Here is a 25,638-nt window from a genome sequence, read left to right as displayed (position 1 = left end):
AAAAAACACCAGGGTTTAAAAAATACCAATCCTCCCTGCACATCATTTATTAATTCCTCCCTGGCCTTTATTACCTCGTCGACATGGCCAGGAAAAGCCCCTCGCCGCAGATTTGGCATTAGTCTTGGATTAAATGTGTTAATGCTCATCTGAACGTTGAGTTTTGGGACCCTTGGGCAGGTAAAACCTCTTAACATCCCGCTGTATAATTTTAGAGACGCATGGTGTCAAAGAGAGGAAAGGTTTTCTTCATTCACAAAGAGCCTGCAGCAGACACATCCTTAAAATGTCTCAACGTGAAAAATGTGTGAAAGTTTCTCAGGTGATTCTCGTCTGATGAAACTTTAATGCAGCTCTGTTTGACTCATTAGAGCAGAATTTAAAGTGCTTAGAAAGACATTAACATGTCAGACTGGGGGGGGGGGGGGGGGGGGTGGTTCATTGAAAAAAGTACCCAAATCCATCTCCTCCAGGTGAGAGCTGCTGATACTTTCTGAGTATTTCTATTCTTGGAAATGTTTTCTTCTTTACAGCCGTTTCACATATCCACTCATACATGAGGAGGACTGCTTCTGAAATCCTGTTGGTCGTAATAGCTCACCAGTACAATATCAACAAAAGAGCGGAGAAGAAAATACTTGAGAACAGAAAACACAATGCAGCAGTTTGGATACGTGCACAGAAATCGTAGCAGTCACATGCATACAGCCAATGGTCATGCACCGATCACAGGGAATTCATACAACAACAACAAAAAAACAAGGGATCTGGCAGGAGAAACTCTGGATAAAACATTGTACATTTTTATTCCATTAGTCAGATATCTGGAGTTTTTTCTGAGGTTGAAATGTTACTTTCAACAACAGATAAATGTACATATCACCCGCTTCCACATATAAGGCGATTAAGCTCTCAGTTTAATGAAGCTCCAAATGTTAAAGGTGCACTATGGAGTTTTGGTGGAGAAATGTGAAAGTTGGAGAAATGTACAGATTCTGTGGTATGTGTTCATAACTCTCGACACAAACTGTCCTCAGATGAAAATGTGATCCCTGGAACAATGTTTGAAGACAAAATGCTACGCGAGAAGTGATGGTGGTGGAAGATGTGGCTATGCTCTTATTTTCACCAAAAAAATGTATTTAAGGTGCTGGACCAGCAGAGGACATGTAAAACTACTCTTGCATATTTAATTGACTTTAAAGGGCCTTTCGTATTTACACGTAAAGGGACTGTTATGAAATTAACATAAACCACAGAAGAAGAGCAGGTTTTTTAATTTTAACTGGCAAACAGACTACAAGCTGAGACAACTACATAGTCCCTTCACCATCCTAGGGAAAACAAATTTCAGCATACTACTGAATATGAGGGGATTTAGAAGTGAGACTGAAAAAGAAGCGGGTATACTCCGCATACCTGCATATACCCTGCACTGCACCTCTAGTAGTGGTGGGCCCGAAACAGTGAAACCATAAATCTCCTGGTGGCTTTTTTAGCTCCAAACAGTGTTCCAGGGACCCATTTATTCTTTTGAACAAAGTTTGTGTATTAAGTTCAGAAATATAACAGAGAATCGTTTCACTTCTCCAACTTTCAAATTTCACTACCAAATCTACATAGTGCACCTTTAAGATTCTAAAAAAAAAAACAGAAAATGTACCTTCCAAAATATCTCAAACTTTAAGAATTGATCATGTTCAGTTTTGCATTTGACATATTTATATTTAAATAAGGACAACAAAACAACAGCTATAAAAGACATTTCTTTAAAGCTTATAATTAACATGGCAGTTAAGGGTGAGGTTTGATCAGAGATTATGGGAAACATTTGCCTTGAGTGGCATCACCATCTTTATAGTGACATCGACCTAAAGCCAGGTAATTATCCTCCTCAGCAACACAGAGAGAGAGATTTTTACACGTTTGTGGAACACACTGAAGACGTCCTGTGATCAAGACGTCTGCAGCTTCTCAGGTGTGTAACAGTCTGCTAACATGAAGTCACACAGAGAGCAGACACATCATTAAGCTCCTCTCAGGTTTCTCCTCCATGTAGGAGGACTTGTCCTCTCCTGTCACACAGAGGAGGAGGGGCAGCCCTGACCTTCTGTTCTCCCTCGCAGCCTGACACCCGACATGTTCTCCCTCTGCTGTCTGAACACCGAGAGGAGCTGCACTAACTGTTTTTTTTTTTTTTTCCTAGCTGCTCTCAGTTTTTACAAAGAGTAACACAAATGTGTTGAAAAGGTGAAGGAGTGATTCATCCAGAGGAGGATTTGTTGGTTCTATCATGAACACTCTTTCACCTGCTGGAGCTGCAGTTTCACCTCCGGCTGACACCGAGGAAAAAACGCTGCAACAACTCGAATCCAAGCAAGTGTTTTGAATTGAGTTTTAATAACTAATTAAGATTGAACATCTACTTTCAAGACTATTTTTTTGCCTCATGGAGGCCTTATGTTTGTCTTTTTTCTGATGATAGTGGCTCATAAGCAGGGACGAAATTAGGTCAGTACGTCCGGTACTGCCCACCGCTGAAAGACTCGGTACCAGACAGAAGGGAGAGCAGCTGCCCGCCAAAACCCACATTCATAACCAGTCAGGGTCAGCATGAAAACACATCCGTCATCTTATACTACACTTTGTCCCCTTATGCATCGCTTTTAAGTCATCCAGAATTGCTTCTGCTGTGTTTTGTTCTGTGCTGGATGAAGCCCGTCTGCCTTTCATTACTGCTAGTTAACGTGAGCTCGAGCTTCCTCCAAAACGCTGCAACCGACTGATATCCGGTGCTTTGGAGCTTTTGACAGGCGGACGGTCGTTGCGAAATATCCGAAGTTCAATGTGCAGCAGAATAAGTTGTGATGTTTCATGACATTCTGTTTCATTCCAACAACACGGACAGCAGCTCAGACAAAGCTGTGTGTGAGGTGACGATCAGGAAGTGACGGAACTGCTTTTAACGGAACGCAGCTGAGCATGCGCGTCTTTCTTTACTTGGGAAACAAAGCACGCTGACTTATTGGTCTGGGACGATCAACGTCAAGTGTTTCTAAATGTTTTCTACTCCATACATACAGGTATTAAAATGTTGAAAGGTTTTTGTTCAAGGATACATGAAGCCGAAGAGAGGTAAGATAAATCTTCAGGAGTGCACATGTGATAAGAGCATTTCCACAGAACTGAAGATGATGACTCAGGTGTGTATGATAAACTTCTGAACTGTGGCAGTTCTTTGATAAGTCTTCATGACAGGCTGAGTTTTGTGTCACCTCATAAAGCAGCGAGGTTTCCATAAAAAAAGATTTTGCCTCATATAAATGGACTCCATCTGGGCGGTTAATGGTTTAACTGGTGCAGCTGGGCTTTAATAGCCGTCCTTACAGCGAGGTAAACGGCAAGAGGCAAACAGGTAGAAACTCTAATGGATTATACTGCTCGCACACAAGCAGATTAATGTGCAGCCATGAAACTATAAAAACTTCACTTTTAAGAGAGTAACCTTGACTTTACCTGCGGCCTTCGGGTGGACAGAGAGAGAAAACACAAAGACGAATGTGGAAGCACGGCCCAGTTCAGCGAGAGAATAGAAGAGAAGTGGGCTGAACAGACGCTTTGACATGATGCTGTACGCGGAAGGAGACGAATTTAGTAAAAGAAAAAGTGAGTCAACGTTTAGAAAACAAGAAAGCTTAAAGAAGTAATCACTTTTTTCTCTTCGCTAAATTGAAATGGACACCTAGCTTAAATTAAGATCAGCTGGGGGAAAAATACATTAGCATTAGCTTATGACAAACAGACACATGGATTTCATGTAGCAGCCGTTAATAAACTGGCTGCCATCTTTAAAGTTATAGAAATCACTTTCTCATACCAAAAACTAATCTCAGTTTTCACGCCAGACATCAGTAATCCCATTTAAACCTTTCAAAATGTCAGTGCGATGGAGTGTATGCTAAGGTTTATGGGGTTTTATCAGCAGCATTAAAGTAGCTCATCGGTGGGTTCAGTGTCACTTCATATCACTACGAAGCAGAGGATATTTCTTCGCCGATCAAAGCTTTGAAGTTTGAATCATCAATCAGAGTGAAATCTGAATTCATTGTTTCTGATTGATGACTAAAGGCTCCACCACGTTTCCAGCCAAGCTGTCAACTTTCATTAAAGACGACACTCTGAAAATTGGACTCAAACGAAGTCAACCGTTGTCAGAACACTGATTGATGATTCAGGCCGAGTGTCACTCTATTAACAGAAGAAGAAGAAGAAGAAGCTATGTTAAGAAAGAGGACGGCCTGAGTCATCATGTGTTAACACTCAACTTTATATAAGAAGTGGACGAAGCCACCATGACCTAAACAAACTTCGCAATTTTGGAGCTAGCCATCTTGTTTTCTGGAGCCAGAAGTGACCATATTTAGCTTTATAAGTTCTGAACCATAAAAAAAACAATATCAACTAGCATGCGATAAATGAGCCTCTCCAATGTAGCCATTTAACCACAGCCTATAGACCGCATGGTTACAGTTGAATACAAATACACATACTTCACATGCTAACAACGGGCTGTAGATGCTAGCAGAGTCGGATTTTCACAAAATCCTGTAATATTACTGAACCTTGTCAGTCGACATGGTTCTTTGGCTTCTCACTAAGTCTTTGCCGGCTTCTCCAACCTCTGATTGTCAACAAATGCACGTACATATCAAAACCGACTACTGAGCCAAAAACGTAATTTGTACGTAAGTTTTAAAGGTAGCCTTCATGTGTATTCTCACAGTGTAAGAAAACAAAACAGGCTTTAAACAGATTGTACTTATTGAAATACATTATAGTTAACTCAGTTGAATTTGCACCTCAGAACTGAGAAGTAGGCTCATTTTGTAAATGATGCAATTTATTTTTCAACCGGTGGAGTCGCCTCCTGCTGGCCTTCAGAAAGAATGCAGATTCATGAAACTCCAGCATTAACCCCACCTATCAGACCTGTGGGCTACATCCACTTTTGTATGGATTGTTCATCAGATCACATTAAGTAGAATTGTTAGAAGCCCAAAAACAAAGTTCAGAATTGACATTTTAGTTTCATGTCACGTTGTTCCGTTTCCCCTGAAAACCAGAGTTTACAGAGTCCAAACTCAGAATGTGTGACTAACAGCTGTGTTTGTCGTGTTTTATGGAGGATTTGTCCTTTAACGCTCCAGTATGTCACACTCCGGCATCGTTACTATGGCAGCAACATGATGTGAATCTAACACAGCAGAATGACAGATTATCAAGTCAAACAATGACAGGAGACGTTTGGATAAATAACTGCAGTCTGCTCGTCTCGCCTGTGCGCCACAAATCTGCATTTGCTGGTTTCTGGTAGATTCAACAGAAGACGAAGATGCAGTTGCAGAATTAGCAGCCGAAGTAAAAGTACGAGTAGTTTGTGCATTAGTAGAAATAGTTGCTGGATTAATAAAGTGGCAGTAGTGGCAGCACAAAGAAATATTTCAAGTTGCAACAGAAGTGTTCCTATCACTGAGATTTTCATTAGTAGCAGGAGTAGAGAATAGTAGACAGTGTTTCCACCCAGGCAGGCCACCCAGGTATATTTTCTGCTCACATGATCAGCATTCAAGACCAATGAACTAGTAGGTGATTGATCTCCATCACTCTGTACTCTTTACATACATGTGGCACGTCTGTATTCTTTGCAAGTGACCAGACAGAGTGAGAAAAAAGAGAGAGAGACGTCTGATGTTAAGTCTATTTGAACGTATTTGTTGCAGTTCCAAAACTTCAAATGCTGTTCTGTTTTGTTGTTTTGTGAAGCTGCTTGCTGCCGATATGATTCTGCTCCCTCTTGGTTTTGCTGCGTCTTGATAACAATCCTCCCCGCATGAGGCTCACCTGTTGTGATAATGGGAGTCACAAGTGAAACTTTTTTTAAAACAGGAATTTTGGTGTGGTGCACGGAGCCGCTGAAAGGCTTGGATAAGAAAAAGTAAAAGCGAAGCGCAATTGGGCTGACATTTGTCCAGATCTTCAAAATAAGTAATACGACTCAAAACTCTAGCCTTAATCAGCCTGAAATGGAACCTTGTTCACCCGGATTGAAACAAAAAAGGAAACTCAACTCAATTTTTTTTTTTTTTTGAAGTCAGAGATCTCCTCTTCATCCTCTGAGTCCAAATGTTGTCAATACTTGAGTCCAAGTCATCAGTGTTCAAATCCAAGTATTGTTGTATAAACTGGGACATTCACCTGGGCTAAACCAATCATTTCTGATTCTGCTAGCAGAGGTATTACAACAGCTACGAGTCGCAGTAAGATCAATAATAGTATCTGATGAAGTATCAGTCATACTTTTTCCAAAGGTTTTTGAAGTCTGAGGTTTGAATGCTGATAAATGATGCTGGTATTGTCCCTTATGAGTCACACACACACACACACACACACACACACACACACGAGTGTCCTTCTCAGTTCTTCATCCTCCTCTCATCTCATTATCTTCATTACGTTGCTCTCTCCCTGCTCTCTCCACCCGCCCACCACATCCCGAGGTTGACATCAAACGTTGCTGAAGTAGACCCCTCGATTAGAGACGCCGAGGAGACTTTCACACAGCCAACCTCCAAAACCACAAACACTCTGTAACCCACGGCTCATTAAACAAAACTGACTTCTCAACACCAACCACTGTGTGTGTGTGTGTGTGTGTGTGTGTATGTGAGTGTGAGTGTTTCTGTGTGTGTTTATGTCTTCATTAGTGACACTTTTTCTCTGTGAATCTCTGCAAACAAAGATCTGCTCCAGGAAAACACACATATTATAAGGGAAAAACATACAAACACACGGCGAACAATATTTCCCTTAGCGTAAGTTAGCGTCTGTTTTAAATAGCCTACTTTGATACCAGTTCTGCAGCATGACTTCAAAGTACATGACTTCCACTGATTGTATGTTAAGGTCTCATCTAGGATAAAATGGGAGAATTTAGGGTGCGCCTACCAGTGATTGACAAGTCGGTACCATGGCAATAGGAAATGTATTGTTGGCTGTTAATCAACCAAATATGATCACTCCTGGTTAAAAAGAAAGAACAAGATGGCGACGGCTAAAATCCTAAGTTTTGAAAACATAATTCCTGAAATCAACAGGAAACATTATGACATCCACGTCTGCTTCTTCTATACACCTCGTTCTTTGTCTGATACTGTTCCACGAGGTGCAATAATCAGCAGGCATGCATTACTCTGCACAACACTGGTATGTTAAAAGATGCATTCAGTATGAGACTAGATGAACTAGGATGTGTGTGTGTGTGTGTGTGTGTGTGTGTGTGTGTGTGTGTGTGTGTGTGTGTGCTTTATGTCAGGATGATCCTAACATAAATATAAAGACCAATCACGGGTCAGCCTGTGGGTTGTATGTTGTCACATGTAATGTTCTGTTCTGACAGAAATCTCTGCAGACACCACCTGTGTGTCATTTACCATAACACACACACACACACACACACACACACACACACACACACACACACACACACCAAATTGCTGAGTCAAGTGGAACACAGTCTGATGAAGGCAAAGTGGTGAAGTGCACAGATGGTGATAAACACACACACACACACACACACACATTATCCAGCACCCACGTAACCATACAGCATCATGTGTGCTATTATGAAGAGGATGATGTCAGAAAATTATTACAGTCACACAGCTCTGTTAAGCATTTGCAATGGGGCTGTCAAATAATTCCAGAACAAGTCAAAATCTAAATGGGCATTGCAGACAACAGGGGTGAAGTAGACATTTTTTAGAGTGTGGAGGCAGCAGCAGACTTTCCAAAGCGAGTGAGTGTCCCTGAAGGCAGCAGAGCTGAGGTCTTCACAGGACAAAATCCCTGAGCCACTCGTCTGCAGACTGAAGCTTTACAAACATCCAGAGAGACAGAGCAGAGTCCTCGCCAGAGGAGCGTGTTCGGGGATTTGTCCGGTGTTGATGATGTCATCAGAAGGCTCTAGTGTCTTGTGTTCAGATGTGAAGCAGACTTGTTTAGAGGAGCTGTGAAGCTGCAGGATGAAGGATGGCTCAGCAGGAGCACAGAGCGCCGCCTGACAGCAAGACAACTACACAAAACTTCCTAACCAGGATTTTAAAGGTCCCATATTATGCTTTTTCTGGTTTTATATGCTCTTTAGTGTGTTTTCCAAGTGTCCTGTGCTTGTTTAGGCACATCTATGTGCAAAAATTCAAAGTCTCCTACCTCCTCCTGTTAGCTGTAGCATTAGCTGCATGTAACACTCGGTTCTAGCCCCCCTCGATAAAAATTTGTCAGTCCGACGTCATTGTCAGTGTGAGATCACTGATCTAAGCCCATTGGCTCGTTGTGGCAAGCCCTGCAGCTCATGTTGAAATTTCTGAGAATCGTGCTGAGCAACTGACCAATAACAACAGAGCGGATCGGCAGACCAATCAGAGCAGACTTGGCCCACGTGGGGTCTAACAGTGTGGGCTCAGCAGAGCGTAGCTGACGGACTCAGAGCGTAGAGGGAGCAAGGAGGAGCAGTACATGAAAACAGACACTTTTTTCAGACTTTAGCTATTGTGAACGTACAAAAGTAGGTACATAGATTAAATATACGAACCCCAAAAAGCTCTTTAATCTCTTTAAGATATTTTAGAACTAGTTATTGTTAAAGGAGAAGAGTTGTATTTTCATCTCTGATTTTTAATTAAGACAGTGTCACTGGTTATTGATCTTGGATGTGGTGATAAGGAGAAGGTGGAAAGTGTACTTTTCTACTTCCTTGCATGTTACTTCCCATACTTGTCCTCGTATATACAGTAGATATATTTGAATGGAACTTTCATTTCTTGACTTTTCTATATTTATGGGACAAAAAAAGCATGCAATTAATCACGATTAGAAAAAATGAAAACATACATTTTAGACCTTGATTAACATGATGACAGCTGACAGCCCTATAGTTTAAACTGACACATTGTCAGATTGAATATAAAAATAAGACATCCACCGTTCAGTAGGAACCTTTGGTGCTTTAGTTTACAGATATCAAGATCACTTTCAAACAATTACTTGAATTCAATTCTGCTAATGATTAAAACACGATCTATATTTAGTTCTGGTTCTATTTAAAAGTCAATAGTGAAAAAAAAGGTGATTGATTTTTAAACTAACAGGTTTTTTCTTTTCAAACATATTTATAGATGATTAAAAGATGGACTATTGGACTATATTTAGAAAAAACTGTTTCTATTTTAACAGCGACAGACACTTTATTGAGCGTCATCATTGATTAAAGCCGACCTGACACGAAAGGAGAACAGATACGGATCTGTAAATTCAAAAACAGCAGCAGGCACGTTTTCCTCTGAATGAAATGAGGAGCTTCAAAATGAAATGTAATCTATTTTTATCTGCACAGAGTATTTTTAGCAGCAGCGGGACTGGCTCTGTGCAGGGCTCACTTACACTGATTTAATATTTATCAGTCAGAACGAGGACTGCTCAGCCGAAAAATACGCTTGTTGTTGTTGTTGCTGTTGTTTTTGAGCCTCATATAGTGGCTGTTACATAATCGACACATGGATCAGTCATGAATATGAGGCGAACTCACACGAACAGAACAGGACAGTAGGAGTGTGTCTGATGAGCTCTCTGCCGCCTGATGTCTTCTTAAAGAGTAACTACAAACCTCTGTACATGTGTATTAAGATGTGTTGGTGGCCAATTTGGGTCCTAATCTCATTTTAGTAAACATATTTATATATATACATATTTAAATTTAAAGTTGTGTTATAAATATGCAAACTGCCCTCTACAGGTTAAAACTCGCTACTGCAAGTGAATTTTTCTATTGGCTGATCTGGAGGCAGGTGACGTATGTGGTTTACTCATAATACCCTACGAAAACAATGTCTGCCACTCAGCAAACTGTGGGGAGTCTAGTGGATTGAGATAATTTCTCGGGTTGATTATAACTGAAGTATAAGTGGTTTGCCTTGAAATATGGCAATTGTAAAACGCAAAAACAGGTTTGTTTGTTTGACAGTGTTAGAGGCATAACATTCAAATCTTCCAGGGGGAAGCATCTACCAAACAGAGATGTCCCCCATCCTGTGCTCGGACACAGCTTTCTCAGCACTCGCTGCCTGTTCTAACAGTTCAAACTCACATGGCTTCTGGACCGCCATGGTCGTGGTCTACAGGAGACTCTGGAAGAGAGAAGTCCTCCACTTCAAATGACATTTCTGACGCAAAAGTGTCATTGCTGCTTCTCGCGTCGTCACTCGTGGATAAATAACCTAGCTAAAATGGCTATTAAAGGTCCCATATTATGCTTTTTCTGGTTTTATATGCTCTTTAGTGTGTTTTCCAAGTGTCCTGTGCATGTTTAGGCACATCTATGTGCAAAAATTCAAAGTCCGTGGAAACGCGGCTTCTCCTACGTCCTCCTGTTAGCTGTAGCATTAGCTGCATGTAACGCTCGGTTCTAGCCCCCCTCGATAAAAATTTGTCAGTCCGACGTCATTGTCAGTGTGAGATCACTGATCTAAGCCCATTGGCTCGTTGTGGCAAGCCCTGCAGCTCATGTTGCACGCCCGTTAACTTCTGTAGCATGCCGTAGCCTGTGGTAGCACAGTAGTGCTAAGGTGCTAATGTTTATGCTACCCTCGGACGGAGCCAGTGGCTGCATTCCCAATATGGTAAAAGAGGCGGGACATTTCCGAGAACCGTGCTGAGCAACTGACCAATAACGACAGAGCGGATCCGCAGACCAATCAGAGCAGACTTGGCCCAGCAGAGGGCACAGCAGAGCGTAGCTGACGGACTCAGAGCGTAGAGGGAGCAAGGAGGAGCAGTACATGAAAACAGACACTTTTTTCGGACTTTAGCTATTGTGAACGTACAAAAGTAGGTACATAGATTAAATATACGAACCCCAAAAAGGGCATAATATGGGCTCTTTAAGTTTGTGTGTTGCATAGAGTGGGAGTGCCTCAAACTAACAGCTGTAGTTATGTCTTCGATCCTCTCTGTTCTCACATGCAGAGATTTATTTTAAATAGTGGAGATAAGATGTCGGACGCTTGTTTTCCTAGACACCCAATATTGAGCAGTTTCTTGTGTTCAGTTGATCAGAAGTTGCAGTCCTCCTGCACACTGTCTTAATTGCATAAACACTTTGGCAACATTTCAGTACTGGACCATTGCGAACATCTTTGTGCAATTTAGACACTGCTCTGATGAAATTCTGATGACTTCACTCCTCTCCACAGCACCCGTCTTATGAAATAGATGTAGTCTTTATAATGCAATTAATCAAGACTGATCATTATTTCCATTCAGTCACACAATAACCTACAGGTAGCTGTCTATACATTTTTACCTGAAACAGGTGGGTTACCTCTCTCTCTCTCTCTCTCTGTATTACACTCTGTCTCTTCTCCCCCCTCTGCTCCGTTTGTTATGGAGGAAGCAGGCCCGGCTGAGATGGATCGCTGCACAAACAAATGTTTGTTCTGCCCTTCGCACACCCCAGAGACACACTCTCACGCAAACACACGCCCACACACACACAGCTGTCTACCCAGCGAGAGCGTGTGTGTGTGTATATTGACAGATTAATGCAGGCGTTGCTGTGTGTTTTATTTCTTCTTATTTTTACAGTTTCTCTTTGTTTTGTTTTATTAAGGACGATTTATGCTTCTGTGTTTGTCTTATTTATTTTTATTGTTTTCTATTTATTGTTGTGCAGTTTTAGTGTGTGTGTGAGAGTGTGTGTGTGTGTCTGAGCCCGCATAAAGACTTTGTGCTGCTTTTTTATTATTATTACCATAAAATTATGACAGTTTGTGTCTGTGAACGTGAGAAACATCAGCGAACATCCAGACAGACAGAGAGAGAGAATGAAAGAAAGAAAGTGTGTGTGTGTGTGTGTATGTGTGTGTGTGTGTGTGCGCACCAGCTGTCCACCAGTTACTGCTCTTTCACTGGGAGGAATGGGAGTACAGAGGGATGAAGGCTTAAGTGGGGAAAGATAGATAGAAAGATAAAGTGATTAACAAAAATGAAGAGATGAAGGAAAGAGGGATGCCAGAAAAGACTAAGTGATGGAGGGGATGAAGGTACTGTCAATCAACACAGTGGGGTCAGAGGTCAGGAGGAGGGGGCGGGACTACAAGCCTCAAAACACAAAGGAGGAGAGGGTCGCCACGCTTCTGATTATCTCTCTGTCCCTTTAATTTTATTCTCGCATTCTTCCATCAACTTTTTGGCAGAGGTAAAGTAGGAAGAAAAAGAAGAGGAAGAAGAAGAAAGAAGATGACGGAGAAGGAGAAAAAGAGAGAGAGAACGAAAAGGTTGCTGTGGCGACAGATGAGGTTTAATGAGAGACGGATGGATGAAGGGATGAAAGGATGGAAGGAAAGGGTCACATTATTTATTCAGAGGTGGAGGAGAGGAGGGAGGAAGGGGGGATTAAGACCGAAATCTGCCACCTGAACCACGCACTCACACACAAACACCCACACACACACACACACACACAAACACAGAGTCCCTGAGGGCGCGGGCGGCGGGTGTGAAAGGCTGTTAATTGTCGCCAACACGACTTTAATCAGATTTCAGCCTCCGCCCCCATCACACACACACACACACACACACACACACACGCACACACACAAAGGAGCACACACGCTGCCTTGTCCCATGGGAAGTGTGTGTGTGTGTGTGTAAATCAAGTTTTGGCGTGGAGGTGTGGTCATTAGCGCCAAGTCCCATATGCTGCCCGCCGACTGCTGAGGGAGAACCCCTGGGACACACACACACGCAATCTAGATTAACTCAGACACACACACACACACATTGACAGACAGCACACACGCACACACACACAATCGGACAGCAACATTAAATAAGTACAAACTAACATTTTAGAAATAAACACTTCAAGGAGAGAACTACCCATGTGATAAATAAGGTGTGAAAAAACAAATATATGACCCGTGCAAGCAATCAATAACAAACAACCTAACACTGAAACACACACAGTGATACACACATATAGAAACACTAAATAAAGAGGGACAAACAGGAAGACACAGACACTGTGGAGCATAAACAAGCTAGGGGTAAACATAAACAAATATACTTCATGTAGTTTTAATATTTACATCTACAGAAGTGGAATGCCTTTGATAAGGATAATACGAAGACCTCATCTGGCAAATGTGAGTTCATTTCCTGTAATTCCTGTAACAGAATACTATTTTAAATTAAAGGTAATCCATGGAAGTAAACTTTTTTATTTGATTTGACAGTCAGTTTTTTTTTTTACCACAGGTCTACTTCCATTAAAGAGGTCATATTCTGCCCTTTTTGGGGTTTGTATATTTAATCTATGTACCTACTTTTGTACGTTCACAATAGCTAAAGTCAGAAAAAAGTGTCTGTTTTCATGTACTGCTCGTCCTTGCTCCCTCTACGCTCTGAGTCCGTCAGCTACGCTCTGCTGTGCCCACACTGTTAGACCAAGACCAAGGGCCAAGTCTGCTCTGATTGGTCTGCCGATCCGCTCCGTCGTTATTGGTCAGTTGCTCAGCACGCGTCTCGGAAATTTCAACATGAGCTGCAGGGCTTGCCACAACGAGCCAACGGGCTTAGATCAGTGATCTCACACTGACAATGACGCCGCACTGACAAATTTTTATAGAGGGGGGCTAGAACCGAGCGTTACATGCGGCTAATGCTACAGCTAACAGGAGGAGGTAGGAGAAGCAGACTTTGAATTTTTGCACATAGATGTGCCTAAACATGCACAGGACAATTGAAAAACACACTAAAGGGCATATAAATCCAGAAAAAGCATAATATGGGACCTTTAAGACAACTATAGACGTCTTTAAACGTGTGGCACTGAGTCATATCACAAGTTAGACATTATGATGTTGTGGTCCTTGTTGAATTTTAATTGAATACCCCTGGTATAAGAAAATGACATAATTTGTCTGATTTACATACTACAGCACAAACACAGACAGGAGCTTCAGTGACTGAATTAGCTGAGGTGACAGCTGTAGGCTCCCACCTGTCACTCAAAGAGGCCACGCCTCTAATTATATATCACTTTTCAGCATTTATATATTGTAAACAGGTGAGTTGTAGAAAAATTCAGTTCAGTTGTCATGGAGAGAAATAAGAGTTATAGACACCAAAACTGTTCTAATCCCAGGCTGTAAACATGTGTATTTCTGATGTAAAGTTGGACTTTTTAATATGGGGCTCTATGGGGACCGACTCACTACGGGAGAGGACCTATAGTGGACAATAGAGGAACTGCAGTTTTTAAAATCAAGCTTTTTTACCACTTGTTCATTGATGTGTGTACACACAATTATGACAAAATAAACAGCTTAATCTCAAATACACAGACACACTATCTCTCTCCTGTCCAACCCTTTCTTGCTCGCCCCCTCCTACATCAGCGCTTTAATGGAGACATATATCTAACCCCTTTCTTCATCCCTACATCTCTATTAAAACCTCATTTTGTCCTTCACATCTATCAATCACTCACTACATCACCTTCCTTCCTCCCCCACTTCTCATCCCTTATTGCTTTAGTTTCCTTTTTTTCCTCTCCTCTTTTATGTCCTTTCTAATTTTCTCCATAATTTTGGTATTCCGCCTCTCCTGCTCCCTTCTTCTTTACCCTGTTACCCCTCCATCTCTTCCTTTCTTATCCCCTTACCTCCTTGTCTCTCTGCCTTCTCCTGATACTCCCTTCTTCCGTTCTCTCCTCTCCTCCTACTCCTTATCTTAACTCCTTCTTCAACAATTTCTTTATCTATACTCCTTTCCTTTTTTCCTAAACTCCCTCCATCTATTTCTTTCCTTTCTACCTTTCATTAACTCATTTCCACTTTCCTCTCTTTTTCTTTGTTTCTTCCACTCTTCCTTTGAGTCCTTCTTCCTTGTCCCCTTGATCACTTTATATAAGTCCTCTTTCTTTGTCAATTTCCTCCCTTTTTTTCTCCACTTTCTCTCTTTCTTCTCTTCCTCCTCATAACTCGATTTCTTGTTCACTTCTTCATTTTCTTTTCCCTTAGAAAAAGATCCCTTAGAGCGCCTCAATTCCTTCGGTTTTTCCTTTAAGTATCTTTTTATTGTTCCTACAATCATTTTCTTTCCTTAATCTTTCATTGCCTTTTTTCTCACTTGTTTTATCCTTTCCTTTTTTTACTTCCCACTTCCTCATCCCTCCTTTTCCTTTTCTTGCTCACTCCCACCATCCCCTTTGTGTCCTTCCCTCCACTTGTGTTTCCTTTATTCCTTACCTCCTCCTCTAATTGTTTTCTCCTTTTTCCTCCTTAGCTCACATCTTCTTGTCTTCCTTATTTCCCTCCTTTAACTCCTCAATAATTTATTCTCCCTCTACCCTTCCATCCATCAATCCCTGTTTCCTCCCCTCCTCTCTTATTACCTTACCTCCTCCCTCCCTCCATCCTTCCTCTCCTTATCCCCTCCTTACCACTCTCATTAACTCTCTTTCCCTCATCACATTTGGCCTCAGGCAACAAATATGGCAGTCACACTTCCTCACCATTAACTAACACACACACACACACACACACACACACACACACACACACACACACACACACACACACACACACACACACACACACACACACACACACACACACACACACACACACACACACACACACACACACACACACACACACACACACACACACACACACACACACACACACACACACACACACACACACACACACACACACACACACGTCCCCTGTTGCTGTTTCCTTAAGGAGACAAGGTCCTACAGCTCGTTTAATCTCCCCTCAGCTTCCTGTAATGCCTCTTTCCTTTCCCCCTTTCCTTCCCCATCTCTTCCCCCTTGCAACTTTACTGCACCCTGTCACCCTCTCTCTCCCCCCTTCCTCTCTCTCTCTCTCTTTGTATCTCAATAACTCCTGTGCTCTCTCGCCCTGAATAATATTACACGACTCTTCTTCATTGTCTCTCACTCTCTGTGCTCCAGAAAAAAGTGCATTAATGTGTGTGTGTGTATGAAGGGGTGTGTGTGTGTGGGGGGTGTAGGTTGGGAGGGGGGGTGGTGGTGTTTGAATGAGTGGTTTCCAAGGCAACGGAGCCACACTGCCGCAGTGGATGGGAAGGGGAGGAGGAGAGTGTGAAGAGAGTTGAGGGAGTGAGAATGAGAATGAAGCAGGCGTGTGTGTGTGTGTGTGTGTGTGTGTGCAGCTGACAAACTTGACTCCGGCAGTCAAGAGAGTGAGCGAATTAACCAACGAAGAAGAAGGAGCAAGGAGGGGAAGGAGTGAGAGAGTGTGTGTGTGTGTGTGTGTGTGTGCATCTACAGTATGAATGTCAAGAGCAATGCTGCAGCGCCGAGGGCAGAGAGACACGAGACACCACACACACACACACACACACACACACACACACACACACACACACACACACACACACACACACACACACACACACACACACACACACACACACACACACACACACACACACACACACACACACACACACACACACACACACACACACACACACACACACACACACACACACACACACACACACACACACACACACACACAGCAATATATTGTGAATGAAGTGCAGAGCGACATCATGTGTTCAGCTACAAATGGTGATGTTTTCAGTTTACGAGATAGAAATAAATGTGTGTGTGTGTGTGTGTAGTTCTTTGCATTTATTGCCAGAGAATTGTAGTGAAAGCACTCAAAAAGAAGGTCATGATACGTTCAGTTTACCCTTCCAAAAAAGATGATCCTGTTTAAAACTGTCAGAGTATCAATCTTATCAGAGACTTAGTGACATCGGGTTGAGTCTTTTGCATCACGACACTAACACACTTTGTGTTTGACGACATTTCAACCAACTTCACTCATGAACTCTTGACTCGTTCAAGAGTCTAGACTCTGATGTTTGGGTTCACTATGCAGCTACTACTATTATGGAAATTTGAGAATTTTTGTGAAGAATAAAAAAAAAAAAACCCTTTCTGTCTGAAAAGATTATGTCTGATTAAAGAAAATCAGTACTTTAGTGGTGGTGCAGTATTCAATCTACAAAGTTTTAAACAAACGTTTTAGCGAACAAAAACATATATTATTGTATATACTGTATATATTACACTTTTAGAAATTCTTGGTTTAATTATATGCCACATCATCAAATGTTAGGGCTACAATTATCCTGAGACTGGATGAACTAAAACACACAAACCCTGCATGTTTGTGTGTATGTATGTGTGTGTGTGTGTGTGTGTGTGTGTGTGTGTGTGTGTGTGTGTGTGTGTGTGTGTGTGTGTGTGTGTGTGTGTGTGTGTGTTTGTTATTGTGAGCGTGTGACTGTGTGATGGACCTACTACTTCCTCTGACTGTGTTAGGACCTCAGCATCAATTTAACCTACTGCTGCTCCTGCTGTGTCTCAAACAGACACACACACACACGCACACACAAACACACACACACCCACACACACACAGAGTGTAAAATGGCCAAAGGCTCTTCCATCTCTCTGCGTGCGTCCTGAAACCGCCTATTTCAGTCGTGATGCGCTGCAGGAAATGGATTTAGAAGTGCACACATATATACACACACACACACACACACACACACACACACACACACACACACACACGAGAGACAGGTTAACAGTGAGAGAGATTTGTGATGCACAGTGTTCAATAATGTAGGAGGTGTCAGAGTGTTTTGCAGGAAAAAAGGCTGAAAGCTTGACTCTCTTTCTCTCTTACCCCTCCTCATGATCTGACCTGCAGCTCCCCCCTCTGGCAGGGGAGGAAACTACAGCTGCAGGACAAACTTCACAGATCCAATCCAGAGCACAAAACTTGAAGCAAAACATTGCATTAACAACTACTTGTGATCTCAAGGGGTATAGCTACCTATCTTTCTCTAGATTCATTTTTTAGATCATGTCAGATTTAGCTGTGATGTCTTTGTCTGTCTTGTTACCTCCAACATATGGAGATGATGTCTGTGCTGAGCTGAAGATCTGGTGTAAATTTTGTGTTATTGGAACAACAGCGCTGCGAGCTGCGAGAAAATCAGGCTGTGTCCGAAAACACTCACTACATAGTGTAGACATAGTGAATAGAGTGATTATAAAATTGTTTTATCTAAAATTCAAGATTCTTATCTTCTGAGATTTGAAATCGATTCATAACTTCCAAAAATCGTTTTGGGGGGCTAATCAGACACTCCCTGCTAAGTGCTAAGGCTAGCTCTTTAACTCAGTAAAATGCCAAATGGAGCAAAAATAAATTCAGCCAGTCTCACAGATGACTGGAGTATAGATCCAGTAGTATACTAATTCAAAAAATAGACTTTGAATCCATGGATCCAGAATCGTTTTAAATCAAAAAATAGATTATGAATCGAATCGTGACCCCAAGAATCGAAATCGAATCGTGAGACACCCAAAGATTCCCAGCCCTAATAGTGAATATGCCATTTTTTGCCATTGGGTGTAGGAATTCTGAGTGTCCACTCATTAAATCCCATAATGTATTGTGAAAAATAGTGTACAACCCATAATTACTATCCAAGCAATATACTGTACACCATCATGCATTGCGGTTTAAATCTTTTTCCGAGCGGAGATTGGCGTTTGACTGCTCTCAGACGGACAAGAGGAGCTACCAGCGTGAACACAAAACACAAAAAAAGTTCATACATGGAGACATACTATTTTACGATAATCTAAAAGCTGTTTTAATAAACAGTAAAAGATTTTCCTCAGAGTAACGTTAGTTCATCCTCATGATGAAGACAGGCACAAGACCAGAGTCTGGAAGCACAAATAAATTAGGCAACAAAAACTGACGTCACAGCCTGCGGCCGGCGAGTGAGATCACTATATAGTCCACTACATATAACTCCCTATATAGTGAGTAGGGAGTAGGGAATGAGTGTATGACTTTTGGCACAACCTAGGCAGTTTGATTAGCATTAGCTATCACATGCTAACAATAGCCAATGTAAACTGTAGCTCCACAGCGATAAGTGTCCTGAGTTTTGTCAGGTGACATTTGATGAAAGATGTTCTTATTAATTCTAACGACTGAAACAGAGGACTGAACGAGAGCTGTGGTTTCAAGGTTTGTTGAGAGATTGATCCAGTGATAGCCTCAGACTGTATCATTATATCAAAACACAAATATTAAATGACGGGGAATAACATATTGTGACAGAGTTTTCACGATCCAAGAGTGAGAAACTCTAACCTCTGGTAAACATAAATAGACATAAAGAACCAAAGCGTGGTGGATAGTTGAGATTATTTGCTTGAATTGTTTCGAATTTTGGTTCAAAAGATTGAAACTTGAAGAGAAAGTAAATTCAATGTTGATTGGCTGTTAGTTCGGCTCACTTCACTTTTCAGGTTGCCTGCCACAAACACAATTCAGTGTGACGCATGTCGATATAAAGAGACGTTTACTTAACCTGGTGAACACACACACACACACACACACACACACACACACACACACACACACACACACACACACACACACACACACACACACACACACACACACACACACACACACACACACACACACACACACACACACACACACACACACACACACACACACACACACACACACACACACACACACACACACACACACACACACACACACACACACACACACACACACACACACACACACACACACACACACACACACACACACACACACACACACACGGTGCTGGAGTGATCCGGCTGCTCTTTGCGTCTTAAAGCATGTATTATTGATTGGAACAAGCAGCGGTGAAGTCGAGCGCGGCGCTACAGCTTTGTTCAAGGGCAGAGCTGCAAGCTAGCCACTTAGCAGACTGACAGGAGAGAGAGAGAGAGAGAGAGAGGGGCGAGAAACAGAGAAAGATGGGGCGGTGTTTGAGTTTCATATTGTAAACCTGCTCGCTCTTTCTTTCTGACGTTGTGTTCTGTGTCCGACACCCTGCAGGACCGATCGACAAATCAATCCCTGACCTGCATGTTTACACACACCAGAGAAAGTGTGTTTGTGTGTGTGTGAGAGAGAGAGAGAGAGAGAGAGAGAGAGAGAGAGAGATCCTATTCAGACTTTTGCTGAGTGTAATGCAGTTGTGTAAAGTTGACTTTTCATGTCACAGCGTGTCCTTCAGCATCGTATTAATCGTAGTAATGTGCCTCCTGAAACAGCTTCACTAGTGATGTAAATGTTTTCTACAATCTACTGCTCCATTTATCAGACGCTTTCCACCGCTTAATAACATTACTCATCAGAACATCCCAGAGTTGTAAGCGATGTCTTCAAAGTGCTTCTTTGCTCCAACAAAAAGTCCAAAAACCAAAAAAAAAATTGAATTCACATCATTGATAAATAAATTCAGAAAGTAATTAAAGGCCCCAAAAATGTAGATGAATTAGCTTGAAATATTTGAGTTTGGTTTTCCTCTTTGTTCAACTTATTGATCATTATTTAAATAGTATTGTTTGCAACTCTATCCGAACCAGTAATGGCAGTTAACGTGTCCTAAAAGCTGTACAACAGTCAGGATCTTTGTCATACTGATCCATTTTTAAGCCTGATTTAAAGGTGTAATTAACCAGTATTTGTTTTGGATTCATCTTTTTTTTTACATTAAATTGTTTTTTCTTTGAATGTGCTGACTTGTGATGTTCCCAGATGACTAGTTTCCAAGTTGGTTATACAAAGAACTTTAACTTCATCCTCTGCCTGAAACAGAGCGTTTCAGCTGCTGTCTCTTTAAGGCCCCCCTCCCCACAGGATCACTTTATTTCTATTCCAGGTCAAAAATTATCCTTCAGTTGCGCCGGACAGCCTAGTGGTTATGTCACGCCCCCATGTAGATGGTTATAGTCCCTATCACAGCAGCTGTGGGTTCGAGTCCGACCTCAGCCCTTTGCTGAATACCACCCCACACTCTCCCCCCAACATTTCCCATCTCTCTTTATCTGTCCTATCCTATGAAGGCAAAAATGGCTCAAAAAGACTGAAAATAAAATCCTTCAGATGGAATTTCAGTTATTTGTGTATCATGTGTATTTTCCTCTCTCCAGTTAGTGTGTGCATCATTCTCCAGTTCACACAGCAGGATATTCTCCAGCAGTTAAAATGTAGCTGTAAACTGATGCAGTGAGGATCAAAGCTCCACCAGACCCTTCATAACAAACCATTTCTTCCTCCTCCCACTCATATAGGGCCTACAACTCCCAGCATGTGTTTAATCTGAGGACGCCCTACAAAATGGCACAATTCCCAGTGTTTGTGAGTGTATGTGTGTGTTCTGACCAGAGTTCAGCAGCTCCTGCTCCATCACTCCGCAGCCCAGCACCTCCATCCAGTCTCCCTGGAAACGCACCTCCATCTCAAAGGAGGGATGAGTGAAGGGGAAGTAACAGTCCACCCACCGGATCTCCAGATCTGAGGAGGGGGAGGGGAGGGAGAGGATGGTGTGCAGGAGTGAGTTTTAGCCAACAGTGAAATAAAACTATTCAACCCTTCTCCTTGACATTTCGGCGCGCTCACCTTCTCCGAACAGGTGTGCGACGAGTCTGGTCAGAGTGTGTTTCAGGTCGAATTCCACCAGCTTGACGGCCTCCAGAGTGTGGGCCTCCTGTTTGTTTGGCGTCCGCCGACCGCCTCGCTCAAACAGAGACAGCTCCTCGCCGTTCTGCACCTTCGAAAACAGCTGGAAGACAAATGTGAAACATGTAACACATTACGCCACAGGAATATCGGAGAAATGTCAAAGAGTCCGGGGCGTAAACTGTGCTGTTGCTTAAATGTGGTGGTGGAACATTATGTCACACTGTGTACGAGTGAAGCATTAAGACGCACAACCAAATCTCATGATTTATGAGCTCACACTTCATAACTTAAATCCGGAGGGTGCATTGACTGTTGTCGATAAAGTTTTCTTTAGAAAACTTGCCACAGACAGAAGTTGACAGCAGATCAATGTGTATTTCAGTTTTGTTATTTGCCTGGCTTAAATACTAACACCATCAAAAGAGCTCTAGCTCTCTCTCACACATATTCACACATACAAATATTCCCTGTCAACTGGACAGTTGGAGGTCCGCAAAAAAAACAAAAAACCTGGAGCTAGTTGATGTGCTCTCACTGTGCAAGTGTGTGCAGTCATATGACCAACATTTTAGACATGCCAGAAATGTATCTGACTGGTCATGAGCAGCTGATCGGGCTGTTGGCCGGACCCAAAAGCTTGATTTAAAACCACATTGTTAAAAAACACGACAAAGCAAGGGTCAGACATTTGCAGAAGTGATCTGTTATCCACTAACAACATAATGTAGATTGTTGTAAGTGACCAATCTGTGCTGTCTGATTATCACTTTTATATTATATTTAGGGCTGGGCACGGTAACGCGTTATTTTCGCGTTAACTCATTAATTAATTATCGCCGACAATTATTTTATCTCGCATTAACGCAGTTTTTATTATTTATTTTCTTATTGTGAAAGTCTGTTGCTCACTGGCTTTTATTTTGTAAAATTCCATCGTGAGCGAGCGCAGTATGTTGCTTACTGCTGCGCATGTCCGCTGCGGCGCTCACAGGAAAGAGGAAACAGTGTTGCCAACTTGGCGACTTTCTCGCTAAATCTGGCGACTTTCCAAACCCCCTTGGCGACTTTTTTTTTGTCAACAGCTACTAGCGACAAATCTAGCGACTTTTTCTGGTGTTATTGGAGACTTTTTTGGTGTAAGAAACTGACGTGAAAGCACGTATTGCTCTGCAGTTACTGTCCTCAACGAGCAGCGGGTGCTGCCGTGAGCCCCTCCCCCTTCCTAAAGCTCTCACAGGCTGTCAGTGTAGCCTCGCGCAGCAGACCCAGCTGCAGTCAGAGAGCAGAGAGGAGACCCACACCACTCTGCGTCCAGACTGCAACGAATGCAATAAGCTTTAGTTTTGTATTTATTTGCTTTGATTACATTGTTTAAGTTGAGAAGTACATTTACAATAAAAGTGCGCTATACACTACTTTTGAATTCATTATTGGATTTTGCGTATAACAATGCGATTAATCGCGATTAATCACAGGAACTCATGCGATTAACGCGATTAAAACTTTTAATCGTTGCCCAGCCCTAATTATATTCAATTATGACAGCACAGACATGAAAATTAAAGAAATGCTGTCATTTTACCTCGTGGTTGGAGAAGAGTCGGACGCCCTCCATTTGGTGGAAGACTGGGTAGTGACTGGTGTCGATCTCATCCCGTCTGTAAACGTCTCCGGCCAATAAGAAAGCATCCAGGCCGGACCTCACCAGCTCCCTCTGGTGGGCAGATGTGTGAGCGCGAAGCATCGTTTTTCTGTTAATCAAAACCAACATCAGGGACACATTTCTGCAGACACAGACGAGCTTCATGACTCTGGACATCTCTACAGATGTATCGTGCGTTGTTGCAGCATGGCTCACCTGTTCAGGTAGTAGTTATCTCCTCGTTTCCTGCTGGGGTGGTCGGGCGGGATAAGTAAGCTGTCAATCAAAGAATAAAACGGTCCATTAATCATCATTAATGAACCCCAAACTCTGACATTTATGGGTCAATAAAGACTTCCAGACATCCTGAGCACGCCTCACTGACTTATCAAATTTAAGCTTTTTTTCAATCTTCACAAATTAATTCAAGAAATGGAAATGTGTACCGAATAAAGCTCAATAAATTCAGCAAAGAAAATTTTACAGTTTATCTTCAAACAAGAGGAAAAATCCACAGCTGTCTTCATAATTTTCATGCTTACTCTGTAAATATGATGGCATGTTATTATTTAATCTCTACTAGCAGATGTATTATTTAATCATGAAGCTGCTGACCTGTCAAAGTTCTGCTCCAGAGTGACCACAGGACTCAAGTTATCATGGACGGAGAACAGAGGGTTTCCCCAGCGGCCGACGTAAGAGCTGTGGAGAGACGGAGATGGATTTAAGTGCTGATAACAGAGTACAGATGCAGAAACCTTTGGGTTTAAATATCATGAACGAATGTGGCAAGAGACCAAGCAGCAACCTCCAGTGTTGAATAATGAAACCAATGAGGAAGCACTAAAAACTACAGTTCACCTACTTGATCTCTTACCTGAGATCCAAACCAGCGAGACATGAGTCTGCTTACGTTCCACTAGCTCACTTAGCTTCTTTATTCAAGCTAATAAACAGCCACCATAGAATCTCACTCTGTGGGAAACACTGAGGTAAACTAGCTCATTTACTTGCTAATGAATTAGCCACGGGGGTCGAATGTTTAGGTTTGATAAATCAGCATTTGCTAACCCTTCCCTCATCCCTGGTTCCATCCTCTCCTTAAAATATGACGACTTCTGGCTCCAGAAAACCAACACGGCAGCAGCAAAATCTCAAACTTGATGCAGCTAAATAACCAATGGGTATTGTCGCTGTGGCTATGTCCATTATTCATACTGCAGTGTAATAATCGAGTTAAAAGCAGTGATCCATTCTGCTTTATTACATGGCTGTGCTGAATACTTGATTCTTATTGGCCACCCCCCAAAAGTAGAGAAGTTTGAAGAACAAACTGTTACTAAGAAAAGCAGACAGTTGCTATGGAGGTGGCTCTAATTACAGACTCTGAAGAACTACTTGTAATCATATGAATCCGCCGCCACAAGTCTGGTTAACACTGTATATACCTTAAAAGGCAGTTTATCAAGTCGATTTTTACTAATCTACAAATTAGTAAAGTTAACCCAGTAAAGGTTTGCATACTGGGTAGGATACCGTCATGTACCATTCATAAAAAATAAGATAAAAACGTCATCTAAACTTTGGATAAAAGTGTGAATTGTAGGAACTACAAAAGACAACTGCTACTCCTGATTTAAAAAAATCCTTTTGATAGTTTCTTCATAATCAAGTCTCAAAAGACGGAGAGGTAAACACAACAGAGGAAGGGGAAAAAAGGAACGTGAATTGTAAGCAGCTGTTGATCAAGTTTTCATCCTGTTTGAAAATTACCCAGCATGCCTCACAGTCTGCCGGCCTGCTGCTATCTGAGCAAACGGGCTCTTCTAAAGAGTAAAGTTCCTGACCTGTGAAATGGCAGAGTCATAAAGCACTGTCAGACAACACACTCAGTGACTCCGTAATGACTTATTAATGCAGCATTAATGCACGCGCTGTGTGTGTGTGTGTGTGTGTGTGTGTGTGTGTGTGTGTGTGTGTGTGTGTGTGTGTGTGTGTTTTATGAGGACTGTGGATCATAACCAGCAGCTTAATGATATTTCAACGCTGTGTGTGTGACTGCAGCAAACTTTTACACCGGACGCTCCCCGAGGACACACAAAGCCGGAGGAGGGACTCAGTCAGCAATCTGAGCTCCAAAACAAACACACAACGCTGAATTATACACACAGAAGAAGTTGTGTTTACATGTGGAAAATAACCTCAATCCGATTTAAATCAATCGATTAAAGTGGGGATTCCAAC

At 42.1% G+C, this 25,638-nt stretch overlaps 1 protein-coding gene across 2 annotated transcripts in view; it reads right to left on the bottom strand.

Annotated features, from left to right (window-relative positions):
* Window positions 1-25,638, bottom strand: part of fars2 (phenylalanyl-tRNA synthetase 2, mitochondrial) — a 115,925-nt gene that overhangs the window by 61,886 nt on the left and 28,401 nt on the right. For both annotated transcript variants that reach the window (XM_061064999.1, XM_061065000.1), the window contains 5 exons: window positions 24,010-24,096; window positions 23,611-23,670; window positions 23,335-23,503; window positions 21,690-21,852; window positions 21,453-21,584 (listed from right to left, as the gene is read on the bottom strand). In XM_061064999.1, coding sequence (XP_060920982.1) covers window positions 21,453-21,584; window positions 21,690-21,852; window positions 23,335-23,503; window positions 23,611-23,670; window positions 24,010-24,096 — 611 coding nt within the window. The remainder of the gene's footprint in view (window positions 1-21,452; window positions 21,585-21,689; window positions 21,853-23,334; window positions 23,504-23,610; window positions 23,671-24,009; window positions 24,097-25,638) is intronic.

Source organism: Labrus mixtus, chromosome 19 (genome assembly GCF_963584025.1).
Source record: "Labrus mixtus chromosome 19, fLabMix1.1, whole genome shotgun sequence".
In the NCBI taxonomy this organism is placed as follows: Eukaryota; Metazoa; Chordata; class Actinopteri; order Labriformes; family Labridae; genus Labrus; species Labrus mixtus.
Note: the sequence above shows the minus strand (reverse complement) of the source record. Positions and strands in the feature narration are given on the sequence as shown.